This window comes from Strix uralensis, chromosome 10, assembly GCF_047716275.1.
Source record: "Strix uralensis isolate ZFMK-TIS-50842 chromosome 10, bStrUra1, whole genome shotgun sequence".
NCBI classification, from domain to species: domain Eukaryota; kingdom Metazoa; phylum Chordata; class Aves; order Strigiformes; family Strigidae; genus Strix; species Strix uralensis.
Window position 1 is genome coordinate 772,585 of NC_133981.1, and position 25,384 is coordinate 797,968.

General features: G+C 44.7%; 2 protein-coding genes across 8 annotated transcripts in view; one reads left to right on the forward strand and one right to left on the reverse strand.

Moving 5' to 3' along the window:
- Nucleotides 1-17,442, reverse strand: part of IFT122 (intraflagellar transport 122) — a 32,637-nt gene extending 15,195 nt beyond the window's left edge. For 2 of the 3 annotated variants that reach the window (XM_074878766.1, XM_074878765.1), the window contains exons 1-16: nt 17,326-17,442; nt 16,677-16,743; nt 15,627-15,711; nt 14,721-14,799; nt 13,864-13,940; nt 13,359-13,425; nt 12,193-12,339; nt 10,181-10,256; nt 9,445-9,636; nt 8,617-8,755; nt 7,798-8,000; nt 7,180-7,317; nt 6,695-6,859; nt 5,638-5,835; nt 3,911-4,051; nt 2,135-2,188 (exon numbers count right to left, since the gene is read on the reverse strand). In XM_074878766.1, the coding sequence (XP_074734867.1) occupies nt 2,135-2,188; nt 3,911-4,051; nt 5,638-5,835; nt 6,695-6,859; nt 7,180-7,317; nt 7,798-8,000; nt 8,617-8,755; nt 9,445-9,636; nt 10,181-10,256; nt 12,193-12,339; nt 13,359-13,425; nt 13,864-13,940; nt 14,721-14,799; nt 15,627-15,711; nt 16,677-16,743; nt 17,326-17,366 (1,869 nt within the window). In that variant the 5' untranslated portion in view covers nt 17,367-17,442. Of the gene's footprint in view, nt 1-2,134; nt 2,189-3,910; nt 4,052-5,637; nt 5,836-6,694; nt 6,860-7,179; nt 7,318-7,797; nt 8,001-8,616; nt 8,756-9,444; nt 9,637-10,180; nt 10,257-12,192; nt 12,359-13,358; nt 13,426-13,863; nt 13,941-14,720; nt 14,800-15,626; nt 15,712-16,676; nt 16,744-17,325 lie in introns of those variants that run through there. The other variant, XM_074878767.1, reaches the window with a different exon arrangement.
- A 145-nt stretch (nt 17,443-17,587) lies between these two features.
- MBD4 (methyl-CpG binding domain 4, DNA glycosylase) lies at nt 17,588-22,467 on the forward strand. Of its 5 annotated transcripts, none has more exons than XM_074878904.1 (8): nt 17,588-17,644; nt 17,837-18,019; nt 18,380-19,128; nt 19,772-19,846; nt 20,447-20,581; nt 20,812-20,961; nt 21,612-21,715; nt 22,269-22,467. In XM_074878904.1, the coding sequence occupies exons 1-8, from the start codon at nt 17,616-17,618 to the stop codon at nt 22,344-22,346; spliced, it is 1,503 nt and encodes a 500-aa protein (XP_074735005.1). In that variant the 5' UTR covers nt 17,588-17,615; the 3' UTR covers nt 22,347-22,467. The 5 variants fall into 5 exon arrangements, 4 of the variants coding, with proteins under 4 accessions (XP_074735005.1, XP_074735008.1, XP_074735004.1 ...); XM_074878907.1 differs by having other exon boundaries at nt 17,837-17,960; XM_074878903.1 differs by lacking the exon at nt 17,588-17,644 and having other exon boundaries at nt 17,730-18,019.
- Nucleotides 22,468-25,384: the final 2,917 nt, after the last annotated feature.

Sequence of the window (25,384 nt, forward strand, 5' to 3'; positions counted from 1 at the left end):
TGTAGAAAATATTCTAGATGATCAGGACCTAGGTGAGAAATGGCCATTGAAGAATTAGATTTTCAGGCTTAGATTTTAACTGTTAATAAAAACCTGTAACAGGGTATCATAATTATGCCTCTTCTACATTTCTGGTGAATTCATAATTAAAAGATTAAATCCCTTCTTAATTAAAATTAGGAAGGGAAAAATTAAATGTCACTATACAAACCAAAGTGATGAAAAATCACTTCTCTTGATTTCACCCAGGAAAATGAATGCGTGCTATCATTATGCTATGCTATTTTAAAAAAGGCATCTGATGGGTTCCTTATCTTCTCCTGTAGAAACTCACTAGCATGTAATTTGGCTAAATTAACAATACGTGCAGGTGGGATGACAAACATGAAAATAATTGCTAGCAACAAGCAGATTCCAAAAGGACATTCACCTGCCTCTGAATAAGAACCAGTGTCACCACCACTGTCCCCACATGCAAGAGCTCCCGATTTCAGGCAGGCAGCAGTCACCGCCAGAGCACCTGCTAATTGGCACTGCTCACTCCAATTGTGTGGGAAGGGACCGCAGGGGCAAAGTGTGCAAGGACCAGCGCCGTATATATATATGCACACACAGGCGTGTGCGCGTGCTTTCACATGCATGTTTTATGCTGTACCTTGGAAACACATTGCTACCCTGCTTTGGATAAAGTTAGTACTACTATTAGCCCACCTTATATGGAAATCTATAGCTGTGAATTGAATTTAAACTGCACAGAAGGGGGCAAAGCACTCCACGAGCACACACATTCGACTCCCTCCTGCCAAAGGAGACTCAGCCATCGCTCCTCCTGCTCACGCTTACTGACCAGGCTGATACTGGAGTGGTGGTGAAAGTTCCCTTTAAAAACTTGGTTAAAAGAATAATCAGAGGAATTGTCACACCATTTTTTAAAGACTTCACAGAATCTTGCCAGATACAGAGATCTGGCAGTTATGTTTCCTGCTGTCATCAATTCGAAAAAACCCAGTGTCATTACTGAGAGAAAGCCATCAAATTAATGGAACATGTGCTTAGCTACACCCTTACAGGCCTTAAAAGGAATCTGAGGCACCACAAGCGAAAGTAAGTGATGATGTACAACTCTCACTTCAGAAGAAGCATTTTCAAGAAGTCTGAAGGTAGGTTTATTGCTATTTACAAAGGGAATCTTTCCCATTAAACAGAATATAACATGACAATTCCAGAATATCTTCAATAGACGCAGATCTGGAAAAGCATATGTGGAAAAGAAAGGTTAGTAGTGGTGAGAGAATGGTCTTGTCTACCTATCTACCCTTTAAAAGAAAAAAGAAAAGGAGGGCTCCTAATGCAGAACTTTGTCCCATGTTAATCACCAAGAAAAGTTAACCGCAACCAAGTGGTGTTTTGACAGAACCAGGACAGCTCTGCGGAAATGGAAGACAAGGAATGCATTCTTTCAGAGAAGGTGTAAATCTCATTAGCATGAGAAAGAGGAATTCCCTTTATGCCATCTCAACCATATCATGCAGTCTCTGTAGAAGGACAAGGGTGATATCATGTCTTTTAACATGCTCATGACAGAATTTCACTAGACAATAACTATCAAGAAGTGCGAATAGAGTAAGAACTAGTGATTAGAGCACAGTATGGAAGTAAGGAATCCCAAATTCTATTTCCAGTTGTCACAGACTTGTCATGAGACCTTGAGTTTGTCATTTTATTTCTCCAGGCCTGTTTCTGGCTCTGCAAGGAGGAGATAATAGTAATTACCTACCTCCAGGGGGTAAGGAAAGGCTTAATTAACTCATGTTTATGAAGTATTCTGTACCGAGCCCTGTTAGCACAGTAGTATTCTACCCATTATTAATTGAATATTGAACTTTTTTCCAGTCTTCCTGAAGACAGTTTCAGAAGTTCTTGTTGTCCCACAGCCCCATTTTATTGTCGTGAAGTTTCAGGTCATATGACTAGAATTTGAATCACGTCTGCTAATCAGGATTTTTCGCTCTAAACCAATCTCCAACAGTCAGAAGCACTATCTGGAGGAACAACAGTCCCTCCAAAATATAAAGTACTGATTTTGGTATAGTACTAAGTGTAAGAAAATATACTATCTTTAATACTCTCTTACCTCTATGCTGCTGATCAATTCTAAATATCGAAGGTCTCGTACCCTGGTAAATGCCTATTGAAAAGAAAAAAAAGAGTAAGAGGAATTAACTTGAAAAGCCAGAAAAAAATCAAATATTGTTATACATAAATCAAGCTGTCGTCATGCAAACAGGACAGAGAGAAAGGGGCTGGGGTTTGTGCCTGTGTAGTCCCTACTAACCTGAGGGGCTCCAACTACAACTGCAGCCCCTGAGGCGTTACAGTAAATAAGACAAGGGTACAACCCAGCAGCTTATCACTGAAAATAAACAGCAAAGGCAGGGACTAGGAGCTGCACCTATGTCAGTCCCCCAGGAAATACAAACTGCCATTTAAAATACTACATACTTTTATTCTGGCTATTTTATAGCTTTTCCATTTTGGTGTGAGGCAAGATACAGACAAGGGAGTTTAAGGAAACTATGGCAAGGTAGAACATATCGATTGTGTTGCCAAAGCATACTGCACATGCTTATAGTTTTTATACCATTCTGAAAATGCAGTATGGAAGTAGCTGAGGGAGAGAAAAGGAAGCAAGAAGACGATAAGATAAAAGTACTGCAAGACAGTGTAATATCTTTTGCAAATGGAGATAGACGTGCAGCCCAAAGTCTCAAGTGGCAGAGTCATGTGCGAGTTACGGCAGCTTAGCACTTATTCTTGACATGCATCAAAAAATAGAAATTTAACTCTTCAGACTGCACGTTCAAGACTTCTAACCAAACTAAGGCTTAAGAGGGCATACAATATTCTGCTTACACCAGATCGGACTAGGAACTATGAGAGCCTTTAATGTCAAGAAGCTGCTTTTGTTCAAATTAATCCGCTCTAATTCTAAGAGGGCACTACTTTAAAATTCCAAGGAGGCACTGAAAACTTCTTTTTAAGAATATCTATTTGCATAAAGCTCTCCATGAAACTGGAATTATTCTGATGCCTCCACTTAAGAAAAAAAAAGAAAAATAAAGCATTTAATTTCCTTTAAAAAAAAAAATCTGTTATTAAAAGATGCCTATCATTACAGACCATTCCCTGTATATTTTTAGAATGTTTTGTCTTTCATACAATATTCATGACATTGAACTCAGTTCACCCTCTCTTATTTGACAAAAGGTGATGGAAGAAAATATGGAAGTGTTTTCTGCCCGAGAAAACTCTGTTCTTCGGTATGTACCTATTTATAGGCCACTCCCAAAACCAAGGCATTCCCGCTAGAAAATGACTAAGACAATGAGATCCCATCACCACTGCCTTCAAAGAACATTAATGTGTAGATAACAAAGAATATGAAACCTCCACATTTGAACTGAGGTTACATTAAATACTTGGGGAGCTAAGTTCATAGTGGTGGGGGAAGTCAGCTCTAAGGCATTCTCTGCTGCCACCCGGTGGGCAGCAGCACCGCTGAACAACTTCCCAGTTCTATTTCACTCAGATTCATCAACGCATTTTCCTGCTGATGAAAAACTATTTTCTCTGCATTTAACACTTGGGTATAGAACATGGCATTTATCTAGAGAGAGAAATTAGATTTCAGTTTAAAACCTCATCTCAGGATCCTGAGTATATAACAAACCAACATTTTCTGTGGTATGTACATGTATTCACTAAAGAGAAGCAAGGTAGTGACCCAGGAACACCACTTTGTATCCCAGCCATAAAACATACATAATACACACACTACATATATATATATATATACACACATAAAAATAGAAAGCAAGCTTTCTGCTAGATAATTAAATAACTGCTTTACCTTTTTAGCAGTTTCAAACTCCAGCCCTTCCAAGGCTTCCATCGCCAGTTCTTTCCAGTCAGTATCAGTTACTCCTAAACATGCAATTTGGTAGGCTTCTTTAAACATTTTTCGTTCCAGATACTGATACATGGGTGCAGACTGAGGATTTCCATTGAAAAACATGTATTAGAAAGCATAATACTGAGAAATAGTAGTGAAATTCTCTACATACATTGGGGGGAAGAAATATTCTCATCACAACCATTACAAGCTCCACAGAGAACGTGTTTTTATAATAGACAGAAAACATTCTGGGATGACTGTTATTGTATCTTTAGACACAATGAACCCATATATTCCAGACTCATCCATCTTGAAATCTTCAGTTCCTAGCATATAAAGTAGTAGTTAAGAATGTGAATTCTTCTGAGCATTGTACATGCTAAATATTATGTACAATAAGCCAATGAGGGTTTTTGGTTTTGTTTCTGTTTTTGACTACTACGGAGGCAGAACAAAGGAGGGGTAGTTTGTTCTCAAAGACTAAAAGCTTGACAGGTGGTACAACAGCCCAGTGTGAAGCATCCCTAGAAATGTTCAGACACAACAGGAAGAGGTAACCCTTCTGTGCCAACCCTGATGGCAAAGCTGTTTTACCAAGACTGCAACTATTAAACTCAAAAGACACTGACCTCAAGGACTGGCCCTAAAAGGGAGCTAAAGAGAGAAACTGCCAACTGCAGGCCGACACAGAGGGACTAAAGGTCAGCATCTGCAGCTACAGCTCAAACCCTCTGAACGAACAGGGAGCACTGCTGCTGGATTACCTTCAACTCTGGGTTTGCAACCAAAGGCAGCACACAGATTGATTTCTATGTTATTTTCATCAGTTTATCTGAAAAGTGCATACTTTTTGGTAGCCCCTCCCTCCAAAAGCGTGGCTTTGAAAGAGCTGCCTCTGTGATACGCCACAGTAATTTAGCAGCACGTTGGTGCCTGCAGCACACCAAAGCCCAGCAAAGGTGTTCAGCTCTGGCTGATCTCACCCCGCCAGCCCCACGGGACGCTCCACAGCCTCGTTAAGGTGTGTGTAACGCCTCACACCGGGCCTGTAACCCACTTGGTAACACAAACAGATGGCACTTCTGCCTTCTTCAGTGACTCCGTTTCAAATCCTGCCCACCCTTAGGTGCATAAGTCGGAATTTTTTTTTTTTTTTCCTTCTTTTCCTTTTTTTGTTTCTTGGACTGTTTTAAGCTCTTCCACTGCTTCCCATAATTCGGAAAATAGCATTTTGTGGAAGTCAATCTCTACATTTAGAATATACTATGCATTCAGACTAAAATATACAGCTTAAATATTGCCTAAACACATCTAGAGGAAGCAGCAATATGACAGTATTTGATGTACTCATAAGAAAAATGAAATTAGAACTGGAGAAAAGGTAGACTGGAAGAGGTAACACCCACACCGTATCTTCAACTTTGCTTTTAGACTATGTGCATTTGCAAGTAGAAAGGGAAAATTAGAAACAATCAATAACAGCAAAAAGGAAGTCAGCTTAATTAACGGCAAATCAACAAAAATAAAATAGATCACGCAACAGAACTTAAATAACGATGAAGAAACTGAACTGCAATCATTTTTGTAATGGAATATGGGTAAATCTCAGAAAAGCTTCTTCGCTTCTTAAACATTGATGTTTATGAAATGCAAAGCAACACTTAATGAGATTAAAGGATTACCTGCGGAACTTCAACAGCTGACATAGAAAAAACATGAAGACAGAAGATCTTGGAGCCATTGTAACCCACAACAAAGCCTTGAAGTTTTTGCTGATGGACAGGGAAGTTACTGGCTTTGATATTGAGGTAACCCCCTCCAGAAAAGCAAAGCATATCCTCACACTGTGTGTTCCAAGCCACGCTGTTAGCGTTGGGTTCCTAACGAGCAAAATAACTGATGATTACAACAGATGCACTCACATCACCTTTCCTAAGAAATATGCATCCTTCAGCTAGAACGTTGGACCTATTATAGCCCAGGTGTGTACACACACACACTTTTTATCTCTGTCATATTCTAAAGCCTAAAATATTCCTAAACAGATTTACAGGGACGTATTTTACATTTTAATAAACAGCTGTAATTGTCTTTGCTTGTATTTACTAATGATCTATACTATCAAACTGTAGAACATAATATAAAATTCCACAGTACTACACTGTTAGACAGCACATTTAATTGATCATTTTTCTGCCCATTACAAAAAGAAAGTTACAGGCCCTATCTTTGTAGCACTTCATACTTTCCATCCAATATTCTCTGAAAATGTTTCATGAACATTAATGAGCGAACCCTTAGAGTGACTGCTAAACTGCCAATGAAGAGACAATTACGATTACTCATTTTATAGTCTGGGAATACACAACAAACAAAGAAGTTTAGGCTTTAATTCTGTTTATACTAATGATAAAGCCAAAATGCTTATTAACTGTAATGCTTCAAAGGGAACTAGACAGAGCTCTAAATTAAACGGAAAAGGTCACATGTTTAAGTGCTCTTTATGCAGCTGTTGCTCACATATCTCCTGCCTTCTAATTCCTTGTCTATCATCTCTAAAAGGGCAGTTTCAATAGAGAAACAGATCACAGTTAAATCCTACACAATGTGATTAATGGCTTAAATGACAGTTATATGAATCTCTGCACAGCAACACTTTTGGTATGTTCTGTGCTCCAAATGACTTCCTGCCCCCCTTTTTTAAAAAAATAAAATAAAAAAAAAATCTTTGAATTTTACCTGAAACAACAGCTCTTTGGTATGAATATCATATACTAGGCAAGTATCATTTTCATCCACCACTGCCAGCTTGTTTCGGGATGCACTCATATCCAGACAACGCACAGCTGTGGACTGCTTCAACAGGACAATCGCAAAGACATTATCGACAAATATCTTCAGAATCTGGACATATTTGAAACCAAAGTCAGTCCATCCATTTTTGTTCTTAAAACTAGAAACAGCATAGCAGGTACAAGCTTTAATGCTGCTTAAAGCATGCAATTGCATTTTTTTTTTTTTCAGAGAAACTGCATTAAAATGTCTGCATGAACTTTACAGCCAGAAAATGTGAAAGATAGAAGTAATCAGTTTTTAATCACAATATGAGACTCTCTCAAAATTCTAGGTTGTAAGAGAGCATGCTGCTCCTAAGGTCCCCCCCTAAGAGCACAGAACCAATTTTATTTGCAGTGAAAAGACACATACCAGACATTAAGTGTTACCTGACCATTCTTTAGACCAACTAAGAGGCCTTCTCTTCCTGGAGGTCCTCCAATTACTTTAATATAACGAATAAGAGATTCCATCAGCCATTCTCGTTCTTTAATGCCACTAAATGAGAGGCACTGCAATCTCTTCTCCTAAAGACATGATAACATACAAAATACTGCATGGAGGTGAAGATAAAACCCGGTGCTATGTTTATACCTACACTAGCATGTGTGCCTACTTTTACATATAAGAATCACAAAGTCAAATAGTCAATTTAACAGGATTAATTCTTTAAGGTTTTCCAATGCTGCGATAAAACACCCAAAACAAACACACACACACACACCCCTTTTTGTAGTAGCTCACTCCCACACAAAAGTTCCCCTGGATTATGGGCTAATCTATTGAATTCACCACCGAGGCTGTTGTACCGAACCCGAGCCACCCGTGGCACATCACAGCCATGGCTCAGCAGGGTGTCGGCGCTGGGCGTTACAGCAGCGCTACACAGGGGCCCCTTGGGGAAGGGCTGACAGAGCCTGTGCAGTGCAGCCTCCTCCTGCCAGCTACCCGGACAGCTCTCTCAGTCCGAGCACACCCCAGACTACTCTAGATTTTAAGGCACATACCTGGCACAAAATAATGTGATCTGAACAGACAACCAGCAAGTTGCATTCAAACTTTTTTACAATCTTTTCCTTCACCCGATAATACATATCTGAAGAATCATCCGAGTATAACTCGTAAATCAGGATTTTCTCTGGCATCTGGATTGCTAATCTGTTTTTGTAGATTGCAATTTTCTTTACAAGCTCTCTGCCTTTTATTCTAACTAGAGAGAAAAAACACAAAACCAACACAGTATAGGCTGACATGAAAATAATGCATACAGAAAGCAGAAAACTTACATTAAAATTGAATCTTTCTAAAGCACCTCTAAAACTAAAAGCAGATTCCTGCTTGGATGTGTGTTTTTCTATCTGTGTAATCTACTATCCCCATCACAATTTATCACCCTCTATTATTTGTCAACAGCACATTCTGGAGCAATAATTCGATTCCTTGCCATAAAAAAAACAGTGGATACAAAGAAGCAAAACCAGCACAAATCCTTGAGGCCGCAAGTAAGAAAAAATAAGCTAAATATGATGTACAGTATTTTTATCTCATTTGCAGAGATTAAAACCTTATCTTAAAATCCTCTGCCCCTCCCAACGTCCTTTTAAATCCCCACATCCTTCATTAAGCTTGTCAGCACTGATCCTCCAGAATCCAAGTTTACACTCTCATCCTGCAAACAGTATTCCTCAGTTCTACTGTCAAAGTGACAACAATCTGTCTGGTCCATGCAGCACATATTCCAAATGTTCTGATGGATATTAGTTAAAAAAAACCCAACAAAACAGAACGAGAGCGACACTTTGGCCTGACTGCAAGTGTGAAATTACCTTTTTGTTCAGTGATGAGGTGCTGGACAATAACATCAGTCATGCTGTCTCTGTAAGCATAGCGATCCTTATAAAGGCCATGAACAGTACTGAAAATCAACTGATAAAAGGATATTGTTCCATCTTGGCATCCTACTGCCTGAACACAAGAAGAAAATAATTTTAGTTAAATGGTACATGTAGGTGAGAATTGGCAAAACACGTAGCATTTATATAAACGTTATGTTCCCTTCCTGCATAATGTATAGATCGATACCAATTACAGCCTGCTTGTAGTTAAACCATGGTAACTGCAATGCAAAATGAGGACTGATCTCATCATAGACCATGGAGAGCACCATGTTGGACGGGTGGGGTCTGGTTTGGTTGGTGGTTGTTTTTAAATTCACTCTGGGTCTCTTCACATTTGTACAAGGACACATGGTGCAGCGTTTAAGCCTGACAGTTGCCTTGCAGGCATTTTCCACAAGGTGTAATGCTGGAAACTCAAACAGATCTGAATGTTTTCTTCCCATCATGGAATTAGATTGGGTCAAACTAGAAGTTGCCATTTTTATTTCTTTTCCCTCCTCTTTTTTAATCAAAATGCAGCAAATGCCTTACCTTTGGAAAACAGGTGTTATGCTCATTCACAGCCTTCTACAGCCCAAGTTTTACTTCTGCAGGATATTTTTAACGTCAGTGGTACTTCCAGGACCTCACTAGACACTGCTTAGGTTCTGCTGCCTCAGTAAGAATGTCTAGACTAAGCCACTGAGTTTGAAACTTATGGTCTTAACTTATACAACAAATTGCCTGTAAAAACATCAGAGAAACATTCCTACTCACCACATAGTTGGAGTCTGGTTTAACTTTGCACGTCCACACCCAACTGCTTTGCTCTCCGATGGTACCAAGACGCACCCCATCCTTCGTGAAGAGGGAAACTTGTTTATCTGAACCTCCCAGTAAAATATACTCTCCTTTAGTAAAATAGCTAACACAACAAGGATCAAAATTGAGCATTCTGTCCTTCCCAATCTACAAGGGAAAATAAATTAGAAAAAAAAAAATATCAAACCCATTGATCATTTCACATTTTCCCAAGGCAACAAGTACCGTCACTGATACCATTCTTCTCATCTCTCTGGCCATGCACGGCTCCTCCATACCCCAGAACCACTGGCTATATTAACATTGCCAAGGGCAATTCTTAAACACATCCAAGAATCCTTCCCATTCCAAACCAGTCTACTCAAAACACAAGCAACTCACAAAACCCTCTCTAGCCAGTTGAAAAAAATTAAAGATGTCCTCTACAAACCAGTAAACCATATGGCAAAAGTCAGCAAAGTTGTAAGGGCTTTAATACAAGAATCGTAGGACAGCATCTGAGTTGTCAGGGGAGAAACAAGAGCTGAAGGAAAAGGTGGTTTAAAAAAAAGAGCAGACACATAAAAGGATGGGAAAACAGAAAACTTTTAACGTACCTAATAAAGCACTAGTATACAAACACTCTGAATATAGGACACAGAACAGAATCAGAAATACCCCGCCACTCCTGAATGCGCTTTCTAGAACATACCTGTTTGCCACTAAGTTGGTAAAAGGAAAGTTTCTGACCCCAGTCTGCCACAGCTAAAATATCATTGCGTTCATCTCTAACAAAAAAAGAAAAAAATTATGTAGTAATTCTACAGTGATTTATTAATAAATTTCTTAGAGCAACGGAACCAAGTAATAGAATAGCAGAATTTACTTCATATTACTCTTTAAAAAACCACAAACTGAAAGGACAGCAGATATATCATGCCATTTAAAACGAAGGAAGCCAACTTGGGGACACAGAGGGAAAATCAGTCTCCTTTCCAGGAGTAACTGCAGAGCCTGATGTATGATTCCACCTACAGCTGTAGAGGCAATGGGCACAGCGACACAGACGGTCCCTTAACCAGATGGAGCACCTGGGCCCGGATTCTGATCTTAGCTACAGTAGTGCAAAGCCACCATAACATAAGAGTCGATACAGCTGAGAGAGACAACTACAGTTATCAGTGTAAGGCAGGAAAAAAATTAAAAATTGTTCATGTGAGACCAGCAGCAGACTGAGGAAAGGCTTCAGGCCTCAAATCTGTTAACTCTGGCACTCTGACATGATCTGTTCAGCTTGGAGCAAAATATGAGAGTCACCTCCACAGCTTCTTGCCTAGGAAGAAGGGAGATGGCAATCTGATGATTCTGCTGCAAATAATGCCTCTAGCCATGAACTGAACAAAAAGGGAACAGACAAAAAAACCTAATGAAAAGCTGTTTAGTAAGCACCCTCCCGCTGCTCAATGCGTGACGCCCGCACCTGTGGGGAAAAGCAACACGCTTTTAAGCATTCTTTAAGAACTCTCTCATAATGAACACATACAAGCAGAATAAATTAAGACCATACAGGCAACTATTAATCTAGAATTTCCTAACTTTTGAGTATCTAATTTTGTACCTTGCACAATACCCTCTGCCCTTGGTCCTTTTTGTAAATTACTGTTCTATGGACATTCTTTTGAAGTTTCACTCACAAGTTGAAATGCATAGAGGGATCTTCTTCCTCTTGGACTTCACCCTCCTGCCTACTGCCAGGCCTGGATTTCAGCCCTGGAATCTCCTCTAAATAGCTGTGAGCTCCTCTTGTTCATCTGCTCTACTCCAAAAACTGCCCCACCTACTGCAATAGCAATTGTTTATCCACATACCTGGGACAATACTCACTCTGAAGTGAAAAAACAGCTCTCCTCTCTCTCCTCTGATCCAAACAGAACCTGCCCACCCACACCCCCGCCAAAAAAAACCCCAAAACAACACAAAAAATAAATGTTTCTTGAGATCTGGTGAGGCCGCACCTCAAATAGTGGTTCAGTTTTGGGCCCCTCACTCCAAAAAGGCCATTGAATGACTCGAGCGTGTCCAGAGAAGGGCAACGGAGCTGGTGCAGGGTCTGGAGCACAGGTCTGATGGGGAGCGGCTGAGGGAACTGGGGGGGTTTAGTGTGGAGAAGAGGAGGCTGAGGGGAGACCTCATGGCCCTCTACAACTCCCTGAAAAGAGGGTGCAGAGAAGGGGGGGGTCAGGTTCTTCTCCCAAGTAAGAAGCGATAGGACAAGAGGGAATGACCTCAAGTTGCACCAGGGGAGGTTTAGATTGGATATTAGGAAAAATTTCTTCACCAAAAGGGTTGTCAAGCACTGGAACAGGCTGCCCAGGGAAGCGGTTGAGTCACCATCCCTGGAGGTACTTAAAAGACCTGTAGATGTGGTGCTTAGGGATGTGGTTTAGTTGGACTTGGCAGCGTTAGGTTCACAGTTGGACTCGATGATCTTAAACGTCTTTTTCATCCTAAGTGACTCTACGATCTAAGTGGAACTTGTTCCCAGTTCCTCCATTCAATTAAAGACTGTCAGCAAAGCCAAAACCCCAATACATAATCACTTAAAAAAAGGTAATGTGCATGGCATTAATCTGTTTCACAGGGATAAAAGTCAAGCCTTTCTGCAATCAATAAGCCAAGGATTATCTATTCAGCATGAAAAAAAGGAAGAATGAAATTATTTACCTGGATGGATTCCAACAAATTGACCATATTGGAGATGAAGCACCCCCTGTACGCTCTATTTTAACTTTCTCTTCACCATTTTTATTCCTTATGCTGACAATGCCGTTGAACATCCCCAAAGCAAGGTACTGGCCATCATTTGTCCAGCTGATAAAACACACACATACTGAAGAGAAAACTACTAAAAACAAGCAGCAGGAAGGTAGGATGGTACAGCATACTCAAATAGGGTGATAGATTGAAATATACTTCTAAGAGGGAGTTCTGGGAAGTAGCCAGTAATCCTACAGTTTGTTTATGCATCTAAATCCACATTTATGGCAACAGCATGCACTACAGCAAGAACATTTTATAATATATACAGAAATAAAAAAATGTAGAAATAAAAAAAAGATATATCATCTGCTTCCAATACTTCTAGCATGTGCTAAGTAACAGATACATTTTGGGGGATGACAGTGTTGGCAGTAGACCAGACTGTTTTAAAAGCCACATTTAGACACTGATCAGATAAAACTGCATGGTGGGGGACAGAGGAGATGTGGTTTCTGCTCTCGTCTCTGCTGCAGTTAGATGGACTTTACACAGGTTAATGTAACCTTGCTTCAGGTTCCCTGTAACAGTAATATCTCCTTATACTGAAAATACCAACAACACTGGAGATGAACAGCTCTACAAACAAAAAGCATAATTATTTTTACCTCTAACTTCATTTTATTGCTATTGTACAAGATGGCTAAACAGAGGGAGAGAGAAGTTAAAGACACTTGCTCAAGAGCAGAACACACCTCTCTGATACTTTCAGAAGAATTTGGTTATAAACAGCACCAAATAAAAACCAATCGCCTTTGCTATTAGAAAAAGAAGGGAGGTGGGGGAGCTCTTTCTGAGAGGACTACCCAAGAAAGAACAAATCACCTTTGATAAATATTAGTCATATTCCTCCCGAGCATTCCAAGCACTCCTGAGGTATTTTAATGCTGCGAATAGCAAAGCAGCACCCAGTACGCTGCTGCTGAGCAGCACGGTGGGAGCACCTCTCGCACTGTCAGCTGCTCTCTCTGCATATGCTGAACTACTGCAACTTTTTTGTTAAGCTTGTATAGTATTTTGAATGGTTTGTATTGAAACTAACTTAAATGACACAGGTAATCCTTAGAACTTACCTACAGCAAGTAATCTTACTGCTAGTTTTATGTTTAGAGACTGACTTCTGCTCAGGAGACCACAAGCCTTGATTAAAGCAAACAAAAAGCCAAAGTAAATTACAAGTGAACATTTACCAGCGTTCAGATCAGAAACCAATATTGTCAGAAAACTCAGCTGGGACTTCAGAGGGATCAAAGTCTCATCCACTGCTACAAGGACATTTAAATACATATTATTTATCAGTAAATGGGAAAAGAAATCCACCTAAACAACACAGAGGATATCACTTCAAAAAACCATAGTAATGAAGTAGTACATTTCACCCTGTGGCACCTCACTACATAGTCCTTTCCAACTGAGTTTAAGTGATTTAAATAAGTATCTAATGTTACTTAACTTTAGCTACCTTTATATCTCACCTCTTCTGGATATAAAGAACTGCATCTACCTGTAGTTAGCTTCACTATATAACTTCAATAGAATTTACTGGCTTAATGGAAAAGTTAGAGGAAGAAGACATACCAAAATCACTGGAGGAGCAGGATGCCAACTGATGAGTAAGAGGATTGTATGAAACGCACTGTATAGAGTCATTATGCCTAGAATGAAGTTACAATCATATTTCAATAAATCATTCTTAAATGCCCCCTTTTCTGACTTTCAGCAAGATAGCTGAAAGGTCTACCAGATGCCAGAAATAATTCGATCAGTTTATACTACATCAAATTAATCTGCAATTACTGTAAACTAAATCAGTAATAAACCTTAAAAAAAAAAGTCTCTAAGTGGAAAGATTCACTGTATTTCATCAAGATTAGCTAAAAATGTACATAGATGGTGGTTTGTGAAATGATTAAAGGTTATATCCAAATTCTAAACCACGTATGCTTGTGTATGCTCCTACACTAGCTCGTACTTACTAACTAGTAATAAAAGTGCATGCACACTCAGCAACAGAATCTGAAGATGTTGCTTAAGAGGGATGACAAACACAAAGCCAGAAGATGGAAATACACCAAAAGTACCAAACCTTATATTTAACTTGGTCTTTGAACCAGAATAATATTAATTTTATTATACAAGATGAGTCATTCTGTTTCACTTTATTTCAACATATACAGTTTCCCCAGTTCTCTGTCAGCCCTCTAAACTCAGAGATTTATCTAGACCTCCCACCCTCTTTTATGCCTTTAATTGCTTTCCTGCCTCATTCAGATACTTTGACTGTTCTATTCCTCTTCCCTCTCCTACTCCTCCCTGGCATTTTCTCTGACCTTAGTCAACCTTCTTCCAGCTCTAACAGCACGTACTCTGTGACAGCAGAAGTGCATACTCAAAGCCCATTTCTGAGAGGCACAGAACTGAAAGGCACCACTTACGTGTATTTCAGAATTCCTTCTAACTTTGAAGTCCAAATTATCACACTTTTATCAGCCGAGCCAGATGCAAAACGTTTGCCTAGGAATTAAATAGAATTTAAATTCCACACATACAAGAACTGCTTTCACTCCAAATACTCAAATCAAAGAGAGAACAAGAAGTTCTTAAACTTGACACAGCTCAAGTAATGAGGGGCCCAATACTGCAAGTGTCTTGATGTGACTGCGCTTCCCCAACTACCTGGAACTCCCATGACTCTGCTACTCCCCCGGAGCGCCAAAGCCCAGCGCATCCTTCCAACCCTCTCAGTCACAGCTGGAGATTTATGTTAACAGTGTCAAGGGAAAAACAGTGCATTTTCACAAGTATCCACTGTAACTTAAACAGTAGTATTTGAGAGGAAGTCCTCCAAGTCCACAGTGAGTCACAGAATGAGAGTCAGAGACAACGAAAGAACTGGAGGCAGAATAAGGTCTGTAGTGAGCGTGGCAATGTGTGAAGGATCAGAAGATCAGGAAGCTTTGGGATAGAGGGGCCACAGGAATAAAAATCAGGAGCAGGTAGAGTACCAGAAAGAGGGATCTCTGGGGTAAGCCTTCTCCTCCCGTTACCCCACAAACAAATTCAACCATCACTGAAGTAGAAGGGGAGAGGAAGCAGGGACTGCTGTTCTTGAATTAACAGGCAGCCTTACATGTAAAAATACAGTACATCTGCACGTAGCGTTTGTAGAGCCGCTCAAACTCTCCGTTAAAAACCAACCAACCAACCCACCAGCACTCACACATGTTCAGAATACTGCTCCTGAAACAACCCCAACTTCTCTATTGATCAACTGGCAACAAGAGATGGAAGACAGGCACTTTACGAGCCAGACTAACAAAGCCCCCCAAAGTGATATTTACCATCTTTAGCATAAGCCACACAGTACACAGTGTCCTTGTGTCCTTTCAAAGGCTGAATTAAGGTTCCATCAGAAGTATCATATACCTATTTAAACAGGGGGAAAAAACAAACAAAAAAAAATACAAGCAAAAAAAGACATTCCTAAAAAATCTTCCGGTGAGGACTAGGATATAAAATTACTGAAGGCCAACAAGATTATACACTTTGTGTTTGCTTTTTTGCATAGCATACAGTCCATGCAAGACAGTTTTAGAGTACAGAAGCAGCTTTCCTTAACAAAAATTCCTTTTCAGAATGAAAGAAGGCTCAGTATTAGAAAATTACATGCACAAAAGAAGTCTCCACATGGCTCATTTGGCCAGCTTATTTTACTTCTTTCCCGTCGTTCCCCACATTAGGTGTTTAAACATAGTAAATTACTGGAAAGGACCATCCCCACCTACCCCATTCCGCCAGCACTGTGAGTAACAACGCCTGCGGTCCTGCCGTTCTGAACCACACCTCTGTAGCGGTGCCACCCACCCGCCCCTCCAGTCGCTGCACCTGCCCATCGGCAAGCGGGGCAGGAACCCCGAGAAGCGTGTCCTGAGCTGCTCTTGCTGGTGGGTTAGCAGCAGGCGAGCAGACCCAGGGATCCGCTAAAAGCTTCAACCAAAGCTTCTCAGAAAGCAGGGACATCAGTTTGAGTTTCCTTCCTCTTTTCACAGAGATTCATGTGAAATTTGTAACAATGCAGTATTTGTATACCATGCCATTGTGCTAAGTTTGGATGCAGGTTAATGGATTTCAAACTACCGGGTGAGGTGCAAAAAGATAAGATGATGCAAGTAAATTAAATCTCATTACTTTTGGAAGTAAGAGCTTAAAACTTGATAAGAAACATTAAAAAGCTTCAAAACACTTTACAGTTAGCATGCATTAATATGTATGTAGATATGAGGCTGGACTAGTAGAGATAAGAGGATTTTTGACAGGTTATATTCATAAGTTAATGTGAAAGAAATCATATTTGTACAGCTGTAACTGCAAGAGGAAAGAGGTTTCCCTACCAGCAGTCTATTTCCAGCAGCAATTATCAATTGAGTCCCATCCGGTTTGAATGCAAGATCATAAATACTAAAGAAAAAAACAAGAAGAACAAAGCCCCCCAAGAAAAACCCGTATTAGTAAGCAGAAGATAAGTTTCCTTTAACGTCAAGGATGCCACATAACAAAAATCGTTAACCGGGTACTTGAGAGTATATCTGCTCCCTGAGAAAACTCCCCAAACCCGAAGGCCCCTCTGTGAGGGTCTGCCCGTGCTGGCTCCGGGCCGGAGCTCTGGGAGAGGCCCGCAGCGGCAGCCTCGCGGGCAGAACCACTGGCCTTGGGCTAAATGTGAAGTGAAAAAAGCGAAAACCACCCCCAGACAGAGTCTGCGTTCCTGGAGCACCGGTATCCCCCAAGAGGCCGCGGGAACGCAGCCGCTCCTGCCCGCAGCTGGCCAGCCGAGGGGAAGGCCAAGAGAACGGACACCCAGCCCGGGACCCGCGCCAGAGCACGGGGCGGTACCGGCGAGCCCAGGGCGGCCCGAATGAGCTGCCCCGGGCCGCCCACCCGGCCGCGGGGAGCCACCGCCGCCAGGCCCGGCACCGCTCCCCGAGGGACCACGGCCGGCCAGCCGGCCTGCTCCCGGCCCGCAGCCCCAGGGCCGCTCACCACTGCTCGGCCTTGTCGCGCCAAGTGAGCGCGGCCCGCATCCCCGGGGCCAGGCCGGACCACCCCTCACCGTCCCGCCTCAGCACCGCCGCCGAGCCCTTGTTTACCCCCGCCCCGCCGGCGCCACGGGCAACGCGCATGCGCGTGGGGGCCCGCCGGTCCGCCGCCGCGGCAGGGGGCGCCCGCGAGCGGGGCCGGGATGCGCCTGCGCAGGATAAAGGGCGGGAGCGGCGGCGGGAGCGGCGGCGGGGGCGGAGCCGCGGGCGTCACGTGATGGGGGAGTCTCTGAAATGGCGGCGCCGGCAGCCGCGGCGGGCGGGTATGGCGGCGGTGTGGGGCAGGGGATCAGGGGATCAGGGGCAGGGGATCGGGGGGGGGGTATGGTCCTCCATGTGGGGGCCCGGGCAGGTGATCAGGGGGGTATGGTCCTCCATGTGGGGGCCCGGCCCCCCGCGCCCTGGAGTCCCCCGCTCGGCGCAGGGCCCTACCCGGGCGATCCTTCCCCGTGCAGCCTCCTGGGCCACAGCCGAGGCGGGCCGCCGGCGGTGGAGCGACCCGGCGCCGCGGCGGAGAGGGGGCTTGCGAGGATACCGGCGGCGAGCGGGCCCGGCGTCGTCCCCAGCGGCTGGCAGAGGGTGAGCAGGCAGAGGCGGTCGGGCAGGACGGCGGGGAGGATCGACGTTCACTTTGTGAGGTGAGGCTGGGGCCGGCGGGCGGGTTGCAGGGGGAGCCCTCGGAAATGGGGGGGCCGAGCGCCGGCCGCCTTCGGGCAAATCACCTTTTCTCCTCCCGGTAGTACGAGCGTGCACTTGTGCGGCAGCACCTGTGCACACCCTGCACGGAGCTCCGCAGGTGAAGTGTGTAACTTGTGTAGGGTTATCTGTAAGCGCTTCGTGTAAACGTTTTGTGGTCAGGTCACAGAAGCTTGTCTAGGCATCACCCTGTCAACTGTTTTTGTCATTTCTTTTGGTTTTTTAAACACGAGAAAAATTTTTAAGTGAAGAGCAAGAAAATGAGGAATTCATCACTAATTTACTTTTCTTTCCTACTGCAGCCCTGAAGGAATTAAGCTAAGATCAAAAAGTGCACTTGTGGAGTATTTGCGGAAAACTGGGGAGACGACGCTAAAAGCAGAAAACTTTGATTTTGCAGCTCCTTATCGGAGGAGTACCTGTTTGAGGGTGAAAAGATACGGCACAAAAGCTGCAGGAACTGTTTTGGAGAATGGGGATTGTCACAGTGAAGTGCAAGACCTCAGTGGACAAAATGGTGTAGAGGGTAGAATTCAAAACATTCAGACTGGAAATGAAGACCTGGAAGATGTTGCGCCCACGCTGGAAAGCAAAGATTTGATCATGAAAGGCATAAACCCAGAGGACTGTTTGAAAACCAAAAGGAAGAGGGTGGGCAGAAAAAGTGTTCAGAATAAGAAAACTGAGAAGAGCTCAGAAAAAAGGAATCGAGACAATACCCCAAACAAAAGACAGAGAGGAGTATGTAACAAACAGGAAACCGAGTGCGTTCAAAACAAGAAGCTCTGTAGCCAGACAGAGGCGCCTGTCACTGTTAGCCAGGGTGTAGGGGATCAGAACACAGACCCTGTGGATGCAGGAGAAACTCTGCTGAGAACATCCAGGTCCCAGTCAGACACACAGCGCAGGTCCGCGAGAGCTCGCTCACAGAGGGTGTTGGAGAGCCTGGCAGAGTGTGTGGAGACAGGTTCTAATGACACACCTTCCGCAGAATCTGAGGAGAAAACCAACGGACTGAAAACAGGGGAAGAGACAGATCGAGGGAGTCCAGGTAACCAGGATTTTAAATCTGACGCTGAAACGGATGCTGACGTCTTGCAGCCGTGTGACCAGACAAGCTTCACAGGAGTTAAAATGCCGCCAGGTGTACATGTGGTTTTGAGCAGAGTGTGATCTGAATGTTCTGCCAGGGGTTCTCCTAACCCCACAGCCAAAGTGTTCTGTCTCTGGTCAAGCTGCTTTGACAGCTGAATCTGTCCCATTTCTTTATCCAATAGCATTTAACTTAATGCAGATTTATTCACAACTGGAACTTACTCTACTGATCACTAGCTGTATAGTACAATACAATAACACTAAATACCTTCACTGCACTAACTCTTTTAATGTTGTTGCACAGTTGGTCAGCTTGATTCATAAAAAAGGCTAGTTTCAGCTTGTTTCATGTGCTAGAGTGTGTGGACAACATTTCATCCTTGCCTGTAGTTAAGCCTGTTTCCTCTGTGGCAAAGTAACAGTTTGAAATACAATACAGTTTGAAATACTGGAGTGAATCTAAAGCACGTTTATGTTCTGTACACCTACCAGAAATCCTTGTATTTCCATTACAACGTAAAGTGGAAATGGTGTATGAAACATGACAGCAAAATACTTGGGTTTTTTCTCTTTAATGCTAAAGTATTATTTCTTTACAGAAGAGTGTATCCCACGAACTCAAGTGGATCGGAGGAAGACAAGTCTGTATTTTTCAAGTAAATACAGTAAAGAAGGTATAATATTCTTTAGGTAAATCTTTTTTTTTATGGGGGAAGGAATAGGATGGGTCAAGATCAACTGATGTTATGGAAAATCTCCTCTGGTTTTAGGCTGGCCATGCATAGGCGGCATCAGAGAGCTCGACTTACTGCACTGGTGCTGGTCTTGTCCCATCTTAAACCTGGGTGGTTTGTGCCTTGCAGGCAGCTGTTAAAGCCTCGGCAGCTGTGAGTGGTGGGTGAATGGGCTCTGGGGAAGCTCTGCAGAGTGCCGAGGCATTTCCCCTGTCGGGGGCAACCCGCTGCCCTGCGGTGGCTGCTCTGTACCTCCTGGGAGCTGGGGAGGGCTGTCCCCTCAGAAAATGTACATAACGTGGGACTGGGGGCACGAGCAGGCGGCCTGGACTCTTACTGCAGCCTGTGCCAGGGGACGCACAGTCCCTTGCAGCTCTGTAAAATTTCTGTGGGAGTTGCCATTGCTCCATCCACATATAGTGCCCCCACAAAGGTGAATCTGCTTCAAAAGGTCTTTGTTTTTTTAAATTATTTTCATTTAAATAGGTAAATCCATCCTTTACTGCCCAATAATTTTTCCTGTATTGCCTCTGTGTACAGCTCCCAGCCCACCTAGAAGGAAGGCCTTCAGAAAATGGACTCCTCCACGTTCTCCTTTTAATCTGATCCAAGAAACGCTTTTCCATGATCCGTGGAAACTTCTCATTGCAACCATATTTCTCAATAAAACTTCGGGTAAATAGAGTAATACAATTTCATGTGGTGGTATAGGGTCAGAACAGCTGCCATTTTTTAATGGCATTAATGAAAGAATAAAGCTATATTAATTTGTGTCGGTGTAAAAAAAAAAATCTTTATTTTGTAACTCTTGCCTCTGCAAAAGCTCACTTCAAAAAGTGTACATAGATAATAAAAAAATAGAATTACCTGCACAGCCTTCTGTTCACAGTGGTTTCTTTCACTAGGTAAAATGGCAATTCCTGTGCTCTGGGAGTTCCTTAAGAAGTATCCTTCTCCTGAAATAGCCAGGACTGCAGACTGGAAAGAAATGTCAGAGCTGCTGAAACCTCTTGGCCTCTATGAACTCAGAGCAAAAACTATCATCAAGTTCTCGGGTACGTTTCCCTGGACATGTCTGTGAAGGGTATAAATTATACTAGCAAGACAAAGAGCATTATTATGCTCTCTGACTTTTCCTTCTGTTTGGCAAATAATGGTAGTGGTTTGTTTTATGCAGCGTTGGGATATGTGGGTCTTACATATGCAAAGCTGTTGATCCTGTGTCTTAACTGAGAATAAAATAACATACGGATAATGAGTTCTGCAAGAGACCATGGTCTGGGAGACTTCTTTGCGTGGAAAAGGATACAAACACCTGCAGGGCTGATTTTTGTGTTCTGCAGCACTATGATAAGGTGGCTCCGCTCTGGTTTGCATCAGGTGACCTCCTGGAGGCCCTTCCAAGCTGAATTTTTCTATGATTCTGATATTTTCATTCTAAGTACAGAAAATGTTCCTCTGTGGGCTCTGAGGAGAGAGATGTAATTAAATCTCACCCACAGTGATTTGTTTAAAAGGTGTTAAAGATACACCCCATGGGAATTCATCGCCTACTTTCACCAGGAAACAGCTAGAACTTGTGTTTTTCATTTAAAATGTTCCAAAGCGGAGACGTGTTACCGTAGCAGAGGAGCGGGAGTTTGTCTGGGGTTGCTTTCTGCGCCCCGCCTGCCCGCGGGCGGTGAGCTGTGTGACTGTGTTGCAGGTGAGTACCTGAGCAAGCGCTGGAAGTACCCCATCGAGCTGCACGGCATCGGCAAGTACGGGAACGACTCCTACAGAATCTTCTGTGTCAACGAGTGGAAGGAGGTGGGTGGTGCGGCCGCTCTGGCCTTTGGTGTCCCTGGGCTTGTGCCTGTGGGCTCCCCTGGATTAAAACAAAAGGATAACACTTCAGTCTTCAGTAGGCTGAATTCCCAGGATGTACCTTTTACAAGTCTGAACCTGGAAATCAAGACTTGTGTCACCTTGTTTTGGTTTTTTTCTCTGTGATTTTTCCACTTTCACTGTGTTCTTATTTCCCTGTGGGGGTGAGAGCCTTTTCCCTGCTCTGGTTTAGGACCGGGTTCCCTGTCCCCTGCCAGCCGGATCCCAGCATCCCTCTGTCACTGGTGTTGGTGGGCCTTGGCCGTGCCGGGATGGCGGGTGGCAGTGAGGGGCTGTTTGCTCTCCGGATTCCCGGGGGGGCGGGGTGGTTTTGGGGTGACCCCGTGTCCCTTTGATTACTGTAGGCGGAGGCACAGCCTTTCGCTGCTCCCTGCGCGGTACGGAGGGGCCCAGAGCTGTGAGGGGGAAACGTGCCAGGGCAGCGTTGTAGGAGAAGGTGTTTTAATAAACATTAAACGCTTTCGCTGTGTTTTAGGTGCAGCCGCAGGACCACAAGTTGAACATGTACCACGCCTGGCTCTGGGAGAACCGCCAGAGGCTGAGCATCGAGTGAGGGAAGGCGGCCCCCTGCGCTGGCCCTGCCCTGGGCCTCCACTTGCCCCTGTCTTAATGTAAACTGAAATGGTTAAAATCTCTGGTTTGGTTTTTTTTTTAATAAAGGTGTCCCAGTTGTGGTGGTGTCTGCTCAGGCTGTGGGGGGCAGGGCTCGAGGGGCAGGGCTCAAGGGGTGGGGGTCAGGCTGCCCCTTGGAGCAGGCCACAGCCCTTGGGCCCGGCTCGGCGGGCCTGGAGCAGGGTCGAGCCCTGGGTTGTTGCCTCAAACCTCCTCCCCCAAGGTGCAGCTTCCCTCATCGCTGCTCATGGTGACGGTGAGCAGGCCTGGCCTGCCTGGCTGCGGGCGGCGGCTTAGTTCTGTTCCACTGATGGAAAAACCCTTCTCCAAGCCCGGCTGGGCTGCCAAGGCTGCCCTCCTGCCTGCCCTGTAGCTGCCCCCGCAGGGAGACGGCTGCCTCAGGTCTCCAGAAATCACCTCTGGTGCGGAAGGTGACCAACAGCAGCTGGAGGCTTGGGTTGGGGAGAGGCAGCAGCTCTGCTCGCAGCTGGGGAGCCTTGTGGATGTAGGAAAACGGCTGATGGGAAAAGCTTCCCTCAGCAGTCGGGAAGGAAGAGTCTGGGGAAGAATGAAGGTGTGTGGAGCGGGCGGGAGGCCTGAGAGCACATCAGCTGCGACCTGCAGCCTGGGCCTGAGTGTCTGTGGTGTTGCTCTGGCCTTGGGACGGCTGCATCTGCTGGGGCCCTGTGGAGCCCTGTGAGTCTGGGTAACGGTGCTCTCAGGGTATTTCCTGCTGTTTTTCAGTGCTCACCACCAGTGAGTGGCCAGCCCTGCAGGGAGGTTGCCCTCCTCCCCTCACCCATGCATCGTGCCCCCCGGCTCTGGTTGCACTCCATAACCTCCTGCGCAGGCACAAGCTGACGATGGTGGACATGTTCAGGAGGAAGATCACGAGAGCAGACTTCGTTGGCATCATCAGAGCAGTACGTAGGGAACTGCAAAGGAACGAACTGCTGCAACCCTGCCATGTTTCCCTGCGTGTGAACCCTGAGTGGCTTCTGCAGAGCAAACGGTGGAGCATCTTTTTAACGGTCAGTGTGAGGTTCATGGTTGGACTAGATGATCTTCAAGGTCTTTTCCAACCGAGATGATTCTGTGATTCTCCTGTCTTGTGCTGAGCCCTGCTGTCCACAGGCTGCTCTGAAGAGCACTTCCAGGTTTATTCGGGTTTAGCGGAAGTTGTTAATACTTGATAAACCTGGTTAAACCTCACCAGTTTTTCTCTGTGCCGCCCTTCCCTGCAAAAGCATCTGGAACAACTGCAGAGTTTGCCCCTCCTAGATCTGGGCCAAGCCTTGATGTTTGTGTGGTATCGCTGTCATTTTGGTTTTGGTTGCCAGACCAGAGTTCCCATCAGCACTTCAGGTCAGTGTCTGGGCACAGCAGTGTCCCAGTGTGATACCATGGTGGCTGGTGGGGGGCTGGCAGCCGGGGCCCTGTCCCGTTGTCCCTGGGTTGGTGGCCAGGTTCAGCCAAGGGTCCAGGTCATCAGGCAAGTTCATGGTGATGTGGCAGGTCCTGGGTCGAGGCGGGAATTCACCCCATGGGTCAGGGTCAGCGGGGTCCCTGGCCGGGCACAAGCGTGGCGGTAGCCGAGCTGCACCTCCTGCGCAGCTCCGGGGCTGGGGGTGAGGGCTGAGCTGAGCTGGGCTCTGGGGCTGGTGGGAGTGGCCCGAGTGGAGCCGGTCAGGGCCATCGAGTCCTGTTGGGGCACTTGGGGCCCTCCCACCTTCCTCCTATCAGACCAGGGGTGTCGAAGCAGCAAAGAACTTTCTGTTTCTAAAAATTGAACAATTGGATCAGTGGAGAAACTTTTCAAGGGAAAAAATATAGTGAAGCAGAGCACAACTTTGTTATCTCAGTTAAAGAGTTTAGATGCTGCAGTGATGGGCAATGTATCAGCTCTTAAGCTTTACAAGTTGGCATTTCTAATGTAAATAATGTATAATAATGACAGACATATGCGATTTAGGCAGCAAATATTTGGATCTAACACAAGGAAAGCTGGATTAAAATTCTCTTCCAAAAGGTCATTTGGCAGCCTGGGTTGAAAGGTTGGCAGCTTGAATATGCCATTGAGGAAATACTGGGGATCATCCTCTCAGCCTGCTCAAACAAAACCGTTTGTACCTGATCCTGAAGGCAGCAGAAAGGGCAGAGGTCTGGCAGAGCTTCCCAGAGCCTGGCAGTGGCTTCTTGCCAGTCTCGCTTTTGCCATTTGTAGCAGCAGCAGTGAAACTGCCCAGAATTCTGTTTCTGTAAAGTGTATGATTTTTTTATTTTTATTTTTTTCAGGCAGTTTCAAAGGAATAAAGTGCACGTGAGCAAGTCAAATGACAATCGCTCTGGCCAGGTCATCTTCTGGACAAGCCACGCCTCTGCCTACCCGAAATGGAGCCTGGCAGGGCACACGCCTGGTTCAGCCACATCCGTGCATCCAGGCCCGTCCGTCTGTACTGGCCTCTGCGGCCCTGATGCTGGGCAGGGCAGGCGCTCGGCCTCCGGCGATGCTGCCTTCGGCCAGGGCCGTTCTGACGCTGTTCCCTCGGCGGCGCGAGCTGTGAGCGCGGCTTCACCGCCCGTCGCGGGGCTCATGGGGCCGGGGCCCTGCTGACGGACACAATGAAGGCATCGAACTGTTCCCAAAAACGGGGGTTCGTCGCCCAGTGTGCAGACGCCCGGTTCGCACACAGGATGGAGGTTATTTCCCTTTATTACGTGGATGCGCATGCACGGGTGCCTGTCCTGGGGCAGCACACCATGGTCCCAGAAACTACAATTATTTATAGACACAATATTTACATATTCAGTATGCTGAAACGAATCTACTGAGTGATTGGTCATAATCTCTGTGCTTGGCGTGTAAATTAGCACACGTGCCTTCTTTTGAGTCTGGGGTGTAATTACAGTCGGTGGTCCGTGGGGCGGTGGTCATGGTCTCCCACTGCTGGAATTACCTTTTACTTGGTTTCCTCATAA